This window comes from Rhipicephalus microplus, chromosome 6, assembly GCF_043290135.1.
Source record: "Rhipicephalus microplus isolate Deutch F79 chromosome 6, USDA_Rmic, whole genome shotgun sequence".
Taxonomy (NCBI): Eukaryota; Metazoa; Arthropoda; class Arachnida; order Ixodida; family Ixodidae; genus Rhipicephalus; species Rhipicephalus microplus.
Genome location: NC_134705.1, coordinates 179,828,231 through 179,846,198, shown reverse-complemented (window position 1 = coordinate 179,846,198; position 17,968 = coordinate 179,828,231). Strand labels below are relative to the sequence as shown.

The 17,968-nt window shown below is 52.9% G+C and overlaps 2 protein-coding genes across 2 annotated transcripts; both read right to left on the bottom strand.

Moving 5' to 3' along the window:
• Positions 1 to 1,851: 1,851 nt before the first annotated feature.
• On the bottom strand, positions 1,852 to 5,891 carry LOC142765061 (retinol dehydrogenase 14-like). Its single transcript, XM_075865627.1, has 3 exons — positions 5,602 to 5,891; positions 4,311 to 4,871; positions 1,852 to 2,277 (listed from the first exon to the last, which is right to left on the bottom strand). Exons 1-3 carry the CDS (start codon positions 5,875 to 5,877, stop codon positions 2,092 to 2,094), a joined length of 1,023 nt encoding a protein of 340 aa, XP_075721742.1. The 5' UTR covers positions 5,878 to 5,891; the 3' UTR covers positions 1,852 to 2,091.
• An 8,396-nt stretch (positions 5,892 to 14,287) lies between these two features.
• LOC142766096 (uncharacterized) lies at positions 14,288 to 17,968 on the bottom strand. The gene has a single exon (XM_075867935.1). The coding sequence runs from the start codon at positions 17,966 to 17,968 to the stop codon at positions 14,288 to 14,290; it is 3,681 nt and encodes a 1,226-aa protein (XP_075724050.1).

The following is a 17,968-nucleotide window of genomic DNA, read 5'->3' as shown; positions in this document are numbered from 1 at the left end:
GGTCAGGCACGCGCGCGAGGAACACACAGCGTGCTAGTCGCGTCTTTCACGACTGTTAATAAAGGTCCTAAATAAAGACTGACCAGCCAACCTGAAGGCAACGCATGATATCAAACGTGGCTTGCCGAATGACAACGTCGGTAACACTATACACGAACTCTATAGATTTCAAATACGCGCATAAAAATTAGAATACCTACACGATCAATAACGCCAAACGCGGGTATACGATATATGAGCAGCGGGCGCGCTACTAATTCCAAGAAACGATCCCTTGTATTCTCCGGGCCTTTTGGTATCCCCGGCGTTGGCGGCGAGCAAAAAAAAAAAAAAAAAAAAAAAAGCCAACCCTGCGTTGAATGCGCAACACATCGAAAGCTAGCAGAGCGGCCTTTCAGACCCTTTTCTAAGCACTCTTTGGGTAACCGCTGTAAGCACAGTTGTTGGGTACCCGCTACTCCATAAATAATTATAATTTTAGTGGACTTGCATTCACTACGCCATCCTTCGCCATTCTTGGGATAAGCGCATCCGCTACACACAAGAAATGTTCATTTTTTTTATGCAGTGGATGACCAACGTTACTAGATAGCCAATCTAGTAACGTTGTGGATGACGACGATGAAGTATTATGCCTGAAGTGGGTATGCGCCACAGTTAATGTGCGATCAAGAACAAACTTTGGAATCGATTGGAGCATTGGACGACCCACTCGTTCCGCAATTCGAATTTTGTGGCGCCTTCTGGTTGTTGCTTTGCAGTTCTAAAACGCTTCTCCTTTCCCGACATCAAGCCTGCCTAAGGCAAGTTTACAGCAGAGTTTCAAGCACCGGTGTGGCTCTGCGGTAGAATACTGGGTTGGCTCGCAGAGGACCCGGGTTCGAATCTCGCTTTGTCCTTGCTTTGTATTTCGTGCGATAGCGGTTACGGGCGGTGGCGGACATCTATACGGCGGCGCACGCGCGACCCTTGTTCTGATCTCATAACAGCTTTTGCTGTAAAAGAACGTGTTTGTCTGTTCGCCGGCAAGCACACTCGCTGCTATCTTCTCGAAGTGACGAGGAGCAATGGACTGTATAGGAGGAGGCGTACGTCGAAGTCCTGAGGGAAGCGAGAGCCGCTTTTGGATGATCGAACGCTCGTAACTCCGCTATTATATACGGCCTCGCTGCAAAAAAAATGCTCGCGGCGAAGCGTTTGTTGAAGACTCGTGCATCATTGGAACACCACGGCTAAATTTCGACCTCGGGGCATGGTTACGGGGCGCATTATGACGCTCGCTAAATGCACGAACGCATTAGCCACCTAAATGATAAAGAGGACTCCATGGGATGTTAATATTTATTTATTTATTTATTTATTTATTTATTTATTTATTTATTTATTTATTTATTTATTTATTTATTTATTTATTTATTTATTTATTTATACTGTCAATCCCAGAAAGATTAAAACAGATGGACAATCTAAGGCAGTGATTAAGTACAGTCAATAGAAAGAGAAAAAAGTAATAAGAAAAAATTAACAAAACAACAACAAAAAAGAAAGCATGTAAGCACATTTGTCAAAGTACAATCATATTGACACTTTACTTAAGTAACAAGAAAGATCGCATAGCACCACATTATGTTTGCGAGGCTATCAAGTCGCTTTCTACCAGTTTGGAGAAAGTGGCTAAGGATGTGCTATACTGGTAAGGGAGGGGGACAGGTTATTCCATTCTCTGATCGCAAGCGGGAAGAACGACAATTTGAAGGCATCTGTGCGAAATCTGTAAGGGGCAAGGGTACTGAGAGTATTTGTGGCGGGTAGTTCTATAGCTGCGGATAGCTTTGATGTAGCGGGACTCTGTCTATGTTTAGGCTCTGAACAGTGGCCTTATTTATTGGTAAGCGCCTCAGTATAGACCATAATGAGGAAATACGACGTTATCCGGTGCTACATATTGCGGCAGTTAATCAGAAGCTCGTTCCTTGGAGCAAGCTAATCACACTGAGCACGACTCAGAGTCACATAATTGAGAGCGACGAATTTTGTAATTCCATAATGTCGTCCAAGCGGATGACGACGTGTTCGCAGCCTAGTCGCCGTTCAATCGCAGAGGCGCACGTTGAGCGCCTGTTCGGTGATCTCCCAGGCCTGTCGCTGGAGCACCGGGTTCAGCGCATGCTCAGCCGGCCTCACCTCGCGGCACTCCTTGAAGTAGCGCCCCGTTGTGTGCGCCAACTCCGGTGCCAGGCACAGGTGGATGCTGGTCTGCGCACCCTCCATGGGCGACTGCGTGCACGTAATAATAATAAAAGAGAAAGTATTCGCATCTTGAAAAAAATTACACCATCCCCCGCTAAAGGGAACTATAAGTGTAGATGAGAAAACGTGGGGAGTTAGGCGCTAAACACGCAGTGACTCACCGGTGTGACGGATCATCATGTGCGATGGGGGGGTTAGCGCCGCGGGGAGGGTTGCCCAGATGAGAGAGAGGAAAAGTGTAAGAAAGGAGAGCGGGAGGGGCGCGCATGCGCTGTAAGGCTGGCCACGCTGCACACCAAATTGAGCTCGACCATTGCCTTATTTATTAAGAGGCCTGACAAATGGCTCGTGTCCCTGCAGCGGTGTCATACTGACTTATGTTTTGAGATAGCGCCGCAAGGTGGCGCTCGCGACCGACACTATCATCACGGTGTTTTTTTTTTTTTTTTTAATTTGTGGCCCGCAGGGGCTCGTCAGTCGAGAGTTATTCGAGATCTGTAACTATACTCGACTATTTCGGAGACTATGCAAAATGTCGAGTTGTTGCACCGTCCACCACAGGTGGCGCTAGCGACCGACACTAATCGAAAAAGAATAAGGGAAAGGGTGTGGCAGCTCTTTTTTTTTCTCGTGCGGCAGGCATCTAATCTAGAAGGCATTGGCTCGACCATCACACTCTTCGCATCTAAAATCTGGAGGTGACCTTTCGTTTAGGCGTCTGGTAGCAACGTTTCGTGCGCCCTGGCGAATACTTGAGCTGTTTCGCTCGTTACCGAAGCGAATATCAGAAGCCGCGTACAGAAATAAGCACGTAGTTACTATCTTCTCCGGCAGGTGTCACAACAATCCCCCCTACTCCAGAAATCTACTCTAGGGCGTTTTGACACGTACTTCCACGGCGTGAACATTGGGGTACCATAAATTATTATATGCTACGACAGGTAGCATATATAGACAGGGATAATGAACTAGCCACTCACAAGAAAACCGTGTGTTCTTTTAGTGAAATCATTCAATTAGTTTTCATTAATTACACCGAGGCTTGATTGGATCGTATCTTAATTAGGTTAACTTTCCGATAACATATATGTATAAAATATAAGTCTTAACTTGAACCAGAACCACAAATTTCACACTAGTTCAATTTTTAAAACACATCTTCTGTATATCCGGTTAACCGGAAGTAGATCCTCGACCGGAAAAGCTTGAAAGAGGAAGAAGAGTGTCACCTGGTGCTCTATCTACTCATAAATACAGTGGTGTGCGAAGTTTCTTTAAATGCCGGACGTCGAATCGAAAACAGCGATAAATTAGATTCAGCCTTCGAATCAAGCAGTCACTATTCGGAAATACGAATGCCTTTCGAATAGTTCACGAGTATTTCTAAATGCCGACTACTGCCGAACTCAAATTTGTTTGCAAAAGTATAGGCGATGATTTATTCCCTCGGTCATATAGCACAGCAATCAAACATGAAAGCTTACCTAGAGCAGCAGCTGACGCCATCTAGCTTAATGCTCAATCCGTACTTGTATGAAAGCGAAAGCGTTCGATGGCTCGTCAAACACAAAAGGTGACCTTCGGCGGCGTCGGCGTCAACACGAGTGATGCAAAAACCACAAAGTAATGGCGTCACCTTAAGACGACATAATGACGTCGTAGGTCATTAAACTTTATGACGTCACCATGCCACGTAACGTGGAATCACACATGGTGACGTCATCACGTGAAGTCGTCACTTGGTGTAAGTTTGGCCGATCCTGAAGGCACTGCGTCACAACGTTGGGTGCAAGAAGGGATCAGAGGAGGGGCCGGGGTGATCGATAAATGCGATTGAGCCGAAAAGAAGATGGTTTCTGTCTTGTATATAGTCGTCTTAGGCAAACGCATAAGGGGGTAAGATACCTTTATGATATAGCTAAGATGGGAACGTACATTTTATAATAATAGTAACGGCTGTTTAGCATTCTGAAGCTATTAGACAAGCGTTCGACATCCAATTCGATTCGGGTGTGGAATCGAATCGAGAAACTTCAAGAAGAGGGAATCGGCGGGCGCACCTTTCCGAACAAGGGTACCACCACGTAACGTAGGAACTTGCCGAACAACGTGGTGGGACGCTCGCGGAAGAAGCGCGACTTGACGAGACCCGGGTGGAGCGCGTTGACGGTGACCCGCTCGCCGCGCAGCTTGTCGGCCAGCTCGCGGGCGAAGTACACGTTGTACAGCTTCGAGAGGCAGTACGCCCGGGAGTCCGAGTAGTGGTGCTCCAGGAACGGGTCGTCCAGGTCCAGCCGCGCCCACCCGTGCAGAATGGACGAGACGACGACGATGCGAGACGGCGCCGAGCGCTTGAGTAGGTCGAGCAGCAGACCGGTGAGCAGGGCGTGTCCCAGGTGGTTGCTCTGTATGGTCGTCTCGAGGTCGTCGTCGGTCAGCGTGCGCCGAGGGGGCGCCATGCGACCGGCGTTGTTGACGAGCAAGTCGAGCCGCGGCTCGCTGTCCAGGATGTCGTACGCCAGTCGCCGCACCGAGCCCAGCGAGGAGAGGTCGAGCTGCTTGAGTACGATGTCGCCGCCGCCGCTCGCCTCGATCATGGAGGCGAGCGCCTTTTGGCCCACCTGCATGAGCGCGCGTGTGCACACGGCATCGCATATTGCGCATAGTTTGTGCACAATTTGTACGTGACAATGAGCTCAATGAGGTATACATTGATCTCATGCTTTCATAGGCGTGAGCAGGCGGGTCGAAAGGGAGAGGGGGCAGAGTTAACTCTACGCCCCTCTTAGTTGACAAGAGGGGGAGCTGCCCTCCTGCCGAGCACACGCCGGTGCATTAATTGATTAATTAATGCAATCATTCATCAAAACAGCGATTTCGGAGCGGTGGCTTGAGCGACTTGGTGTTGGGTGATAATAGCTAGAGTGTGGGTTGAGGTTGTTTGAAACCCCACCCTTTCCGAAATTTTGTGATTTTGCATACACGCACACATATGAGTGCACGCACAGACATACAATGAGAGTAAGCGAACCCCCCCCCCCCCCAAACCCAAAATATTCTGGTGACGCCCCTGGTTCATCATGAGTAAACATCGATAATTTCTCTTTTTTTTGTACCCAGATGTTTAGGTTCACAAGATACTAAGGGCAGCAGAGTTGACCCCTCCCCCTCTTTCTTTCCCTTTAACGCCGCCTTTGGTCTCGTCTGAAAACAAGACAGAATAAGGTAGACAACTCGCTCATTGGGTAGAGACCCAGTGAAGACACTATCGCTGTTGTTACCCGAGACGCAAGGCAAGGAGTGTGCGTACATGTGCTCGATGCCCCTCAGACACCTCTGGCCAATGCCCACCTCCATGTTGCGGCAGGTGAAGATGACTCGCGCGCCCCGAGTCGCGAGCGCCTTGGCCGTCTCGTAGCCGATGCCCGCGCTGCCGCCGGTCACCAGTGCCGTCTTGCCCTCGAGTCGCGTGGGGCACTTGCATCGCTTGCTGGTCACCCGGCTGTAGAACCACGCGCCGAAAGTGAGTGCGAAAAGGACGATGGTGACGCGCACGGCTAACAGGGCGCTCTCCCAGGCGACCTGCAGAACCTGCGGCAGCGCCTCGTCGTCATCGCCGTCAGACATGGCGAATGCTTCACCGCTGCTTCCCACCGCTCAAAATTGTGATGATGATCATGCACCTTGTATGATTGGCACCTACCCACTCAAAGGCACCGCCGCGGTGGTCTAGTGGCTAAGGTACTCGGCTGCTGACCCGCGGGATCGAATCCCGGCTGCGGCGGCTGCATTACCGATGGAGGCGGAAATGTTGTAGGCCCGTGTGCTCAGATTTGGGCGCACGTTAAAGAACCTGAGGTGGTAGAAATTACCAGAGCCCTCCACTACGGCGTCTCTCATAATCATATGGTGGTTTTGGGACGTTAAACCCCACATATCAATCAATACCCACTCAAGGGGGGGGGGGGGATAGGGCAATAGTCGGGTGGACCGTACCGTCTCGATTTATAATTATTTTTAAATGCTAATAAAGGTTACATATGCAGTTATAATGAAGCGTTAACTATGATGGATCCTGATGTTAGCTTACACTATTTTTCGTGACCTCCTAATGAACACAGATCATTTTACAAGGATGACATAATTGATGTAGATCTTCCGCTTCCTCTTCTTCATTCTACGTGGTGTCACGTGCTGGGGTAGTTGTTTGAGTAGCACAGCTGTTTAGCAGAATGATTAATAGCACTAGTCCCATTAAACCGTGACACGCACACACCTACACTGGGCGATTGGCTGAGAACCGGGTAGTTTCAAAAGAAAGTTCCTAAACTGAGCTAGGTTGTCAGCGCGAACCGGCACGTGCTCTTTAAATGATACTCATCATCTTCTGCCTCGCACCCAGAACACGTGCGCCGATCTGTCCGGCGTGGAATGCATCAACTCTGTTGGGCAAGATAACGAGTACCGAGAGAAAAAAAAAACAGGTGTGACGAAATAATAATAATTGTGAGGGTTTAAAGGCCCCCGAACCATCATACGATTATGTGAGACGCCTTAGTGGAGGGCTCCGGAAATTCAGACCACCTGGGGTTCTTTAACGTGCACCTGAATCTAAGCACAGACGCCTCACGCACGAGATGTGACGAAAGAGAAACAGAGTGAAGAAAGAAAGAAAATGATGCAAGGGCAGAGGAATAAATAGATGGAGAAAGAAAGTGACTGAAGAAACAGACAAAAGAAAGAGATGGAAAAGACAAAGAACAAGACAGAAAGATATAATTTTAAAAAAATCACAGCATATCCACGGAGTGATTGGTGGGGAGTGGAACGAAGCGTCCGTAAGTCCGTACGCGCTCCCATCCGCCCGTCCGAGCGTTCGTGCGCCCGTCCGTCCACCCCTGCGTCCATCCGTGCGTCTGTCCATGCGTCAATCCGTCCGTGCATCTGTTTGTCCGTCTGTCTGTCCATTCGCGCGTCCGTTCATTCGTTCGTCTGCTTGCCTGTCTGTTCGTCCGTGCGTGCGTCCATCCGTCCGTTCATCTAGTGAACACTCCAAGTACCACCGTCTCGCATCTTTTTTATCATATATTCATCATATAGAAGTACCGCCATCCAGCGTACATTCCAAGGACTAAACGAGAGGTGGCTACGCACTAATACGACGACTACTACTACTACAAACGTCGCGTACGCACGACCCCCTGCTTAAGAAGTTTCACCCTTGAAAACGTGGTTGATCCCCCTTTTAGGAATCGGTATAACACGAAAATGAAACGTGTCCTCGCCGCGGTAGTTTAGCATCCATTTTGCATTGTTGGGGCGAAGGAATGAATTCTGCTGTATAACAAATTACAATTTCGTGCGAAGAATCAGAAGCAGCTCGAAACATGCAACGCACACTTCAAGCAGAGAGCACGCAGGAAAGGAGCACACACGGGGCGAGTGCGAACAAACAACTGCAACAGCTCGACACTTAAAGCATGCTGCTCAAACAGAGAGGAAGACGTACGAAACTATCGCACAAGTATACACCTGGACGAACAACCGTCACAATTTTAGAGCGAAACTCCTCTTAGTCTAACCTTGTCACGCGTCACGCGTAACCGAGAGAAGAAGAGACGAGAAAGATAAGAAGGCAAAAGAAATGAATGACCCTTTTTCATCTCATTTCCAAGATGGCGTTACTCTGCCCTGAAGTGCCGCTCCTCTCCGATTGGCTGCTGCGCGCGCTTTGCCTGAATGTGTGGAGAACGAGTGCCTCTCTAAGTCTCCTGGATAGTCGCCATACGTGGTGGATTGTTCGTGGGGCATGGACGAAGCAGAGCGGCGGGCGCGTTAAAGACGCTTGCGCTCGACTTCATTGGCTCGCGTATCGTTGGTGTTACCCGCGCGCCGTCTGCATGCATTCTGAAACGCGATCGGACGCATGCACGGACGGACGGACATACAAACAGATGGACGGACGCACGCTTCGTCCCACTCATCATAATTCACTCCGTGGATATGCTGTGATTTTTCTCTTCTTCATGTGTGACCAGCGCGCTCCTTTCAAACGCGGCCGTGGCAGCGAGCGAAGTGGCGTTAGCGCTCTCTGCAACTTCAAAGCAAGCATGCGGCGGAAGCACAAGAGGTGAGCACGGGCTCGAACAAGCCACCACGCTAGATAACAGCCCAGAGAAGCTGCAGCCGCTAATTGGTGAAGCGGCGCATCAATATTGCCAAACACAAAAGGCTCTCCCTCATAATGGACAGCAACAATAAGATCAAGATCTGGCACTGGAACGCCAACGGGTTCCGGTGCCGAAAAGCAATCCTACAACAGTACTTGAGATCGCTGGCACCGACGGCTCGCCCGGACGTGATAGCGGTCCAAGAAACCCACACCGAAGACACGCCGACGCTGCCAGGGTATCGGACACACGCCTGCCCCCCGTCCGCTCGCACATGCGGGAAGGGTGCGGCGCAGGGCGTGTGCACGTTCATCCGGAAAGGCATCGCCCACGTGAAATACCAACAGTTCCTGGGCAGCAGGGTCACCGCCATCGAGCTGTGCGTCACCGAGCTAGCGATTAGCGGCAAAGGACGAGGAACCCGGGGTGCAAGAAAGAAGAAATCAACCACCGTCTTCATCGCTAACATCTATAGCAATCCAAGACATGGAAAGCAGAAATTCAAAACTCTTTTCCATAAGATCAAGAGCGCCACATCACAAGCACAGAAAGACCTGGCCAAAAGAGGAGACGCTGCAGCGGTAATATGCGGCGATTTCAACGCGCAACATCGAGAGCTCGGCTACACGACCACCACGTCCAAGGGAAGGAACCTTCTTGAAGATGCCGGCGAAGCCGAGTTCACGTTACTGATCAATCCAGCCCATCCATCAAGGATCGGAACATCGGTTGCCCGGGATACAAATCCAGACCTCACCTTTGCGATGCTGCCCGAAGGTGGCACCGCGAAGTGGAGGAATACGGGAATCAACCTGGGCAGCCATCGCTTCATCATCGAAATTGAATTACCGCTGGCTCATCTCAACGGAAACCCGAACCGCGACAAAACAATAAAGCACAAACTCGTCGACTGGAGCAAGTTCCGTAACACAGAACTCGGCGAAGTCGACAATATCGACGAGTGGTCAGCGAAGCTGCTGGCGGCAACAGAAGGGCCCACAGAAGAGATCGATGCACCCGAAGAAATCGAAACCATGGACCCGAGACTAGCCCACCTCCTCGAAGCCAGGCGCTCGCTCCAAAAGCGTTGGCGGCGGCAACGTCACAACAGAAAGCTACGAAAGAAGATCGCAGAACTCGGCCGAGAGATCGAGCGACACAGCAGGCAGCTCTGCTCACAGCAGTGGTTTGCACTCTGCAGCCAGGCTGATGGACAGCTTCACCGTGGCGGCACTTGGAAACTACTCAGGCAACTGATGGATGAGACCAAGAGCTGCGAATACCAACGTACACGCACGGCCCAAATCCTACACACCACCGCTCGTCAACTGGGCGAAGAGGAGATGTTCAAGCGACTCAACGAGCGCTACCTCCCCATCACCAGTCACGAAGATCACCCAGACTACGCCGGCCAGCCGAACCTCCACCTCGACCGAGATCTAGAGGAATGGGAGGTGAGGCAGGCGGCGCAGGACCTGAACTGTCGTTCGGCCGCCGGACCCGACAGAGTTACTAACAAAGCTCTACGCAACCTGAGTGACTCAGCCATCACATCACTGACACGCTACTACAACGAATGCTGGCGTAACGGCAAGCTGCCCAAGGCCTGGAAGACAGCAAAGACGATCCTGCTGCCAAAACCAAACAAGCCACCGGGTATAGAGGGCCTGCGTCCCATCTCGCTCACGTCCTGCGTGGGCAAGGTACTGGGGCACGTTCTTAACACCCGGTGGAACCGTTACATGGAAGCGCACCATGTCTACCCGGACTCAATGCTTGGCTTCCGGGCCAAGTTGGGAACGCAAGACGCCATGCTCCTGATCCAACGAGAAGTCCTTGACCTACCGGGCGGGACTCCAAAGAATGACAACCGAGCGATCTTGGGCCTGAACCTGCAGAGCGCCTTCGACAACGTTAGACACTCGTCGGTCCTGGCTCAGGTGTCCCGCCTGGGGCTGGGCGCAAGATCGTACAACTACATCAGAGCCTTCCTTTCTCGCCGCACGGCCAGGCTGGAGGTGGGAGGAACGAAGCTCGAAGAACGAGAGCTGGGCAGTGTCGGGACCCTACAGGGCTCGGTCATATCCCCGTTCCTGTTTAACATTGTCATGATCGAGGTGGCCAGGCGTCTGGAGGCGCTGGGCCCGGGGATACGACACTGCCTCTACGCCGACGACGTAACCATCTGGGCCACGGGTGGAAGCGACGGAGACATCGGGGCGGGTCTGCAGGCGGCGGTGGACGCCGTGGAGTCCGCACTCTTGGGCACGGGCTTGCGGTGTTCGCCATAAAAATCACAGCTACTCATCCTGCCACCACCTGGGAGGCACAGAAAGAAAGCAAGTCGAGAGGTGGCCGAGAACATCATCGTGCGCACCAGTGACGGTATGCAGATCCCGCACGTCCCGGGGCTTCGAGTCCTGGGGATGTTCGTGGACGGCACCCAAACCAACGCCACGGCGGTCAAGAACATCACAACCAAGATGGGCCGCAGCGCGCCTGGTCAAGCGAATGTCGTCCCGCTACCGGGGCATGAAAGAGAGGGGGCTCCTGCATCTGCTGCAGGCTTTCGTTATAAGCCACGCGGCATATGCAGGGGCCTTTCACCGCTGGACCGGCGCGGAACGAGCCAAGATCGACGCTGCCATCCGGAAGGCTTACGCGGGGGCTCTTGGGCTCCTACCAGGCACAAAGACAACGGCCTTGCTGTCTCTGGGAACACACAACACGCTCTCGGAGATCAGCGAGGCCCAGAGAGCTTCGCAGCTGAGCCGCCTGAGCGACACAGCCGCGGGCAGAGAATTACTCGATCGGGTAGGATTATTACCTCCTGGAGAACGCCCGGGAGCAGGACCGGACGGGGAGCTAGAAAAACAAGTCCCCCTGAGCGATGAGGCAGCGAGGAAAATCATTGTCTACCCGCTGCCAAAGAACATGGACCCAGAAAGGGACGCGGGCAGGCGAGCGGCGAGAGCAGTGGCGCTGGCCCGTCAACATCAGAGAGACGAGGGCGCAGTCTACGTGGACGCCGCAAGATATCCGGGAAGACGCAACGCCTTCGCAGCAGTGGTGGTCAGCGCTACTACTGGTAAACTACTAACAGCAAGCACCGTGCGCGCCCGAACAGCCAGCCAGGCAGAGGAGGCGGCGATAGCCCTGGCCACAGGTAGGCCGGGCACGCGCACGGTGCTAAGCGACTCAAAGCAGGCAATTAGGAATTTTGCCCGAGGCATGGTCTGGCGGGGCACGGAGCGGCTAGTGATGTCCATCGCGGCTTCACGGGCTGCTCGCGGCGCCGCTACAGGGCCAACCATCGCCCTCAAATGGTTCCCAGCCCACATGGGACAACTGGCTCCCGACATTGAGAACCGCAACGAGGAGGCGGACGCTGTGGCCCGTGATCTCATCACGTGCCGGACCGCGGCAGCCCGTCTCCCTGAAACCAGCGGTGAAGAACGAGAAGAAGACCTCGATCCCCTCACCGACTACGGAGGGATCCTGGCGGCCTACAGAGAGGCCAGGAGAGCCTTTCCACCCCCGCATCGTGAACTGTCACGTGCGGAAGCAGTGAAGCTCAGACAACTGCAAACGGAATGCGTGCTAACGCCAGCATTGGCCCGGCACGTATGCCCCGACATGTTTGTGGACGCTAAGTGTAGCGCGTGCGAACGTGAACTAGCCACCCTCCGCCACATCATGTGGGGCGGGTGTAACAGTGGTGTGAACAATGGGAATGGACAGTGCCAGGACGCCACGTATCCCGGTGAGGTGGGAGCATGGATACGCTCCCAAGACTTAAACACACAACGAAGGGCCATCCAGCGGCTTGAGGAGGCCCTGGCAAAGCAGACGAGAAAGGGAACCGACGCCCCGGACAACGGGAGCGGAGGAGCCCGAGTATCCAATGCCTAGCCAGAGCACAACGTCCTCAAGATCTAGAGCCTGGGACTATAGGACTATTAGCTATAGCTTTAGATAAGGAATACCCGCGCCCTGCGCGGACTTCCCGCACGCCGGATGCACAAAAATGTTGTTTCTCTCTCTCTAGATAACATCTATACGCACTTTGGCCACGTTATGTGGAGGCACGAGAGCACATCGACGCGTGGGGGGGGGGGGGCGACACAGCGACCTTCAAAGCGCGCGCACGTACAACACGCGCTCGTTGTGCCATCTCACTACTGATGACGAAAACGCGCTGATATTGCCAAGCTCTGGAGACCGCCAGCGGTACATGATGTATATAAATGGCTCGCTGTTAAGATGTTGAGAAGTGTCGTTCTGTGGTTTAGTGGTTAACTTAGAAGTGTGGCGGTTCGGGCTAGTTGGTATGACATGACAATGGCAAGTCTAGCTGCTTGCGCCAGTGAAACGGGAGACGATAGGTACAAAATTCACCGATTCCCGTCCGATTCGACGCTGAGGCAAGCGTGGGTCGACATCGTGCGCCGTGGCCGAGGCGGAGACTGGATGCCAACCAAGCGGAGTTTACTCTGTTGCTTGCACTTTACTCCGTACGCGCACATGCGCCGCATCCAAATGTTGACCGACTTCGGATCGTCAACGAAAAACCTGCGCCTTAAAAGCGATGCCATCCCAACGTAGTGCTCCCCTGCCGCGATAGTTGTCACACGTGCGGCGCGCAGTATAGACTAAGCAGACGACCGAAGAATCTAGGGGACTCGCTTGCTGGATTCCGTGCCGAACCGGTTGTGCCCTCGCGATATCCGGCGTCAGCGCAGCTCTGGCCGACTGGGCTCGCCCTACGTCATCTCCTGACGCCGGCGAACTTCGACGACAATATAGCTCTGACCGACTGGACTTGCTCTACGCCATCTACTGACGCTGACAACAAGAGCTCTCGCAAGTGGTGCCCCGTCTTCGGACTCCTGTGATCATGTTTCCATCTTTCCTATCTCTCCTATCCCCTCGATTTGTCGTCGCTCTCTCTGGCTTACCACCTCACGCCTCTTTCTCTTTTCTGCACCTTTATTCCTACCCTTTTAATCCCTTCTCACCCCCATCTCTTGTGAGCTACTGTTGAGGTGTCGCTCGCTGAAGCAGACAGTTACGGGGTTCACTTTTCTCTTCCTTTCTCTCTTAAAGAACCATTTAGTAGTAAGAATCTACGCGCGGACGGGGATACGTAACGAAAACTTGCACGTGCACATATTACCACCTGATGCCGCTGCTCCTACCATGTCGTGACGTCAGGGTACAGTACGAAACGAAACTAGCTTTTAAAGGCATGCTGTAATCCATTTTTCGGGCCGGTTCATTATACGCTCTTGCGGGCTGGGCCTATGATTTGATACAAAAAAAAAACCCAAAAAATTCCGTGTCAGTACCCCCTTCACTTTCTCTCATAGTTTCTCTCTTGTTTGGCTCTGTTGCCATAACATTTTCTAGCTCTGCAACTCTCATAACGAGTTCACTCTAGGTGACCATAATTTTCATTTTTGCCTCAGCCTACATTGTCTGCCTTCTGAACCTTACAAACCTCCATGTTAAAACCTAACCGACACGCTGAACGCAGGTCACGGTCGTTTTGACCAATTTACCGGTGCTCAAGTGTTCCAACACAGCCACGTCAGACAACCAGATGACCACTCACGACATACGTTCCATGCCAAAGGTACCACAACACACAAATATTAACCCTACACTTAGACGAAAAATCCAAACTGTCAACATGCGATCATCACACACACACACACCACCTGCCAATAGACTCGGTCAACTGCCGAACAATACATTGCATTTATTCATTTTTAACACGTAAACATGTCAGGCGTTACAGCCAATGCAAGTCATCGTAAATTAAAGACTCCTTGGGGTGAGGTTGGCTTGCAGGTTGAATCAGAAAATTAAAAGTTTTTCGCCCGAAGTGCTTCCACGACCACATTGCGTGCCCGTGACTTGTTGCGCAACAGGCTCTGGATCTCCAACCCAAAAGGCGTCAGGTCTGGCATCTCTGAGCAGCTGGGAATGTTCAGGAGAGTCGAGAAGAGTCTGTTCCACAGATCCTGCTGCCAGTATCTCTTGAACTTGTTCCGGATACGCCAAGTGTCGTCAGAACTCTTCTCCACTTCCATGTAGTGCCCGAAGAGGAGCACGTGCAGGCAGCCCAACAGGCCGAACCAGTCAGTCTGAAATGTCCACTGGCGACTGTCGCGCATCTCAGGGCAGACAAACCCTTCTGTGGTCACCACATGAGTGAATGCTGAGCCAGGCGGCAACTGCCTCATGTCAATTGCACGTCCAAATTCCTTTAACTGCAGGCAGCTGGGGCCCTGCTCAGAAAGAGTGTCCAGGAAGCCTGTCTTGCTCGGAAAATCTACAATGAGAATATTCTCAGGTTTTATGTCAGCGTGGATGATGCCACACAAGTGCACTTGTTGCAGAATGGTGATGAGCTCGAGAGCAAAGTAGAGCACCAAACACTCGGGTACAGAGCTGCGGCAATGCTCTTTGAACCGGTTCACCAGATCTAACAGGTTTCCATAGGGGCTGTAGGGGAACACTGTGATAGCACCATTGCTGAAAAAGCAGGCCAGCTGCAAGTCTACTACACACTTTGTAAGTGTTTCTGAGCTTTCACTGAGGCGCCGATGTAGTTCACAACATATGTAAGACTCCCAGCAGGCCCTACTTCTGCTGTCGTCTACCTTCAGCACAACCTTCACCTGAGAAGGTGCATCAAAGCTTTCTTCATCATCCAAGCAGGTCTCCTCAGCGTTCCCCATCTGAGCCAGATAGACCGGCGCATAGGCACCTGATGCCAAGTGGCGAAGCACCTTCACTTCGTGGTCCCCCAGAGTGATCTGGGCACCTTCCTTGAGAGCAGGACGATTACCAGCAGACTCGAACAGCTTTCCTTGGTCGCTTTTCTGTAGCTGCCACGTTGCCAAGATCGTGTTCCGCAGCTCCTCTGAAAACGGGTTTCCACAAGCCAGGGCACTTGCTGCTTGCTCGAGACCTTCGTCATGTTGCTGGGACCGTTCTGGCGCAGCTGCTGCTTGTGCTGCCAAGAAGACGCCACAGTACTCATCAGTCTCCTCCTTGATGGCAGGCAGGGTGCAGCTGCGACCAGAGGGGGGCTGGGCTGTGGTACTCAGTGTGGTCACAGATGCCATATGCTGGGTCGAGGAGCTGCTTGAACTAGTGCTGCCTCCACTATTGCTGCTCGATTTGTCTTCTTTGCTGCACTCATTGATGGGGCTTAAGCCCCCAGCAACCGCAACGGAGAATCGGCGCATGGCACGGGGTGCAGCACAATTGCGGGCCGCTGCACCAGGAGGCACTGGTACACCAGTACGGCTGGGCTGCTGTTGCTCAACTTGTTGAGGTGGCTGTACAAGGGGCCCTGCAGAGGGCAGCTTTGCAGCGGGTCTTGAGGACGCCGACGGATCCCTGATGTCAAGCTCCTGGACAAGGGCGGTCAAACCACCCACCGTGAAGTACTCACCCAGCACGGGCAATGTGTGGTCAGTTACACAGGGTGTGGAGGTCAACTTGCGGGGGAAGCTTTTGGATCTTGCGTAAGTCAAGCTATCCTCATCATCTAAGCGTTCGACGCCAATGTCGTGCTCAGCGTCCTCCAAAGCCTTATCATTATACATGAGCAGTTCGGCGAAGGACACTCCACGCTGAAGTGACTTCGTCTTCACTGAAGCCCCTGGTGGGCTACAATCCACTTGCAGCCTGTTCTCATCGTTGCCACCCATCCCAGGAGCATCACCTATTGGTGGCAGATGGGCACCACATGCAAGCACTTCAGTCTCGGTGGGCTCCAAGAACGCCACGCAAGAGGCTGCTGGAACACCTACCACGGCAGCAGCGTCTTCAACAGCAGTCTCAGTTTGCAGTTCATCAACCGTGTTTTTTGGTGCAGCTTGGAGGGTGCAATCTGTGGAATCTTGCAGGCTCAGGTGTGGCTTGCCTAAAGTGCGGTTGCAGAAGCTGCGTACAACTTTGGACACGTCAGCTGGGCTCAGGCTTCCACCACTCTGGTTGCTCTCAGCACTTCCAGCCCCACTCACCCGGTGAGCACTCGGAGTGCCAGTTGTCATGTCCACTTCGTCGCGTTGTCCGCGGACCCCCTCTTCTGTTCCGCTGCTTGATGTAGGCTGAATCAGGATGGACTGCTCAGCAACCAGAATGCTCTGTTCCAATTGCACAATCTTGCTGGTAACCGCGGCATGGTCATTACTGCCACTCCTCTTTTGCGCCAGCAGGCTGTGCAACAGGTCCAGCTCCTTGCGCATTTGCCTCAACTGCCGTTTGAGTGCCTGCACCTCTTGATTCCGTTCTGCCTCCAGCTGCCGCTCAAACATCTCCCGTTCAAGTGCCCGAATGTTGGCCAGGCGGATTTCCTCAAACTGGAACTCTGTGGTGCCCCTGTACACACTCGCCTTGTCATACATTGGTCGCACCGGCAGGCCTGCCGGGTCGGGACGACAAAGTGGAACTTGCCACTGGTCCCAGCCGAAATCATCGTACATCTCTTCAGACTTCTTACGCTCGCTGAGACCTTGTCGACAGCCAGAGACCAGGGTAGAAGTGCACGGCGGGGGAAGGCCACCTTGCACTTCCGGAACCTTGAAGCCTGGCTGTAGAGGCGCTGGCGGTAGCTGCTGCTTCGTTGTAACTCCCGAGCACTGTCCAGCTGTGCGGGTGTTTTCCATGGTCAGCTGCGTGGCAGGCGCAAAGTCTTGTGTAGCCACAGGATGAATGAGAAGGTCGTCACCACCTCCTGGAGTGTTCTCGTCAGCCTGCACGCGCACGTTTGTGTGGCCTTGGCTTCCAGCCACAGAGCCAGCTGTCACTGTTGCCAGGCCACGCTGCTCGGCCAGCCTGGCGGCAGGTACCGATAGGGTCACAGGAACGGTGTCTTGCTTCTGTGGCCGCCACGGTGACAGAACAGATGGCAGATTTTGTTTTGGTCCACCAACTAACGCTGCTTCCTGGCACTGCTGCTGCACGTCGTCAGTGATCTGGCGGCTGACGCGTGCTTCCAACTGCCTCAGCGCCCTTTCAAGCTGGCTGGTGGGCGCAGCCCGGCGATCGATGCCTCCCTTGAGAACGCGTGATGCGCCGCAAGTATCGCCAGATGCTTCAAGCTGCTGAGCCCAAGCAGCGTAGAATTCTGCATGCTGCTCGCCAATTCCAGACTGGAACATGGCTTGGAACGTTGCGACGGGCTCTGCTGACAGCACAGCATGGCGCATACAGATGCCGACGCAGCGTTTGTCGTTGAACAGTTCAGTATTTGTCTTGAACTGCACAATGGCCTGTTCAAGCAGCTGAGGCACGTTGACGCTAGACGTAAAATGGTGCTGCTCCACCCACAACAGATAGCGGTGGTACACGTCCAACAGGGCGACACCGGACGAGGTCCGAAGCTCTTCTTCAAACTCCCGCCGTTTCTGCTTGAGGTCCTCCTCTTGGCATTGGGGGGCCCGCGCTGCTTGTTGCGATGACATGTGGCGGTCCTCGTTCAACGGCTGAGTATTTTCTTTTGATGACTGCCAGTCGCCGTCTTCCAT

Excerpts from the sequence above, each read along its gene's own strand:
- LOC142765061 (XM_075865627.1), bottom strand. The coding sequence starts at position 5,877 with ATGTCTGACGGCGATGACGACGAGGCGCTGCCGCAGGTTCTGCAGGTC. Across the intron at positions 4,872-5,601 it reads TCACCTGCCGCAACATGGAG|GTGGGCCAAAAGGCGCTCGC; the intron begins GTGGGCATTGGC and ends GCGCTCATGCAG. Across the intron at positions 2,278-4,310 it reads TGGTACCCTTGTTCGGAAAG|TCGCCCATGGAGGGTGCGCA; the intron begins GTGCGCCCGCCG and ends ACGTGCACGCAG.
- LOC142766096 (XM_075867935.1), bottom strand. The coding sequence starts at position 17,968 with ATGGAAGACGGCGACTGGCAGTCATCAAAAGAAAATACTCAGCCGTTG.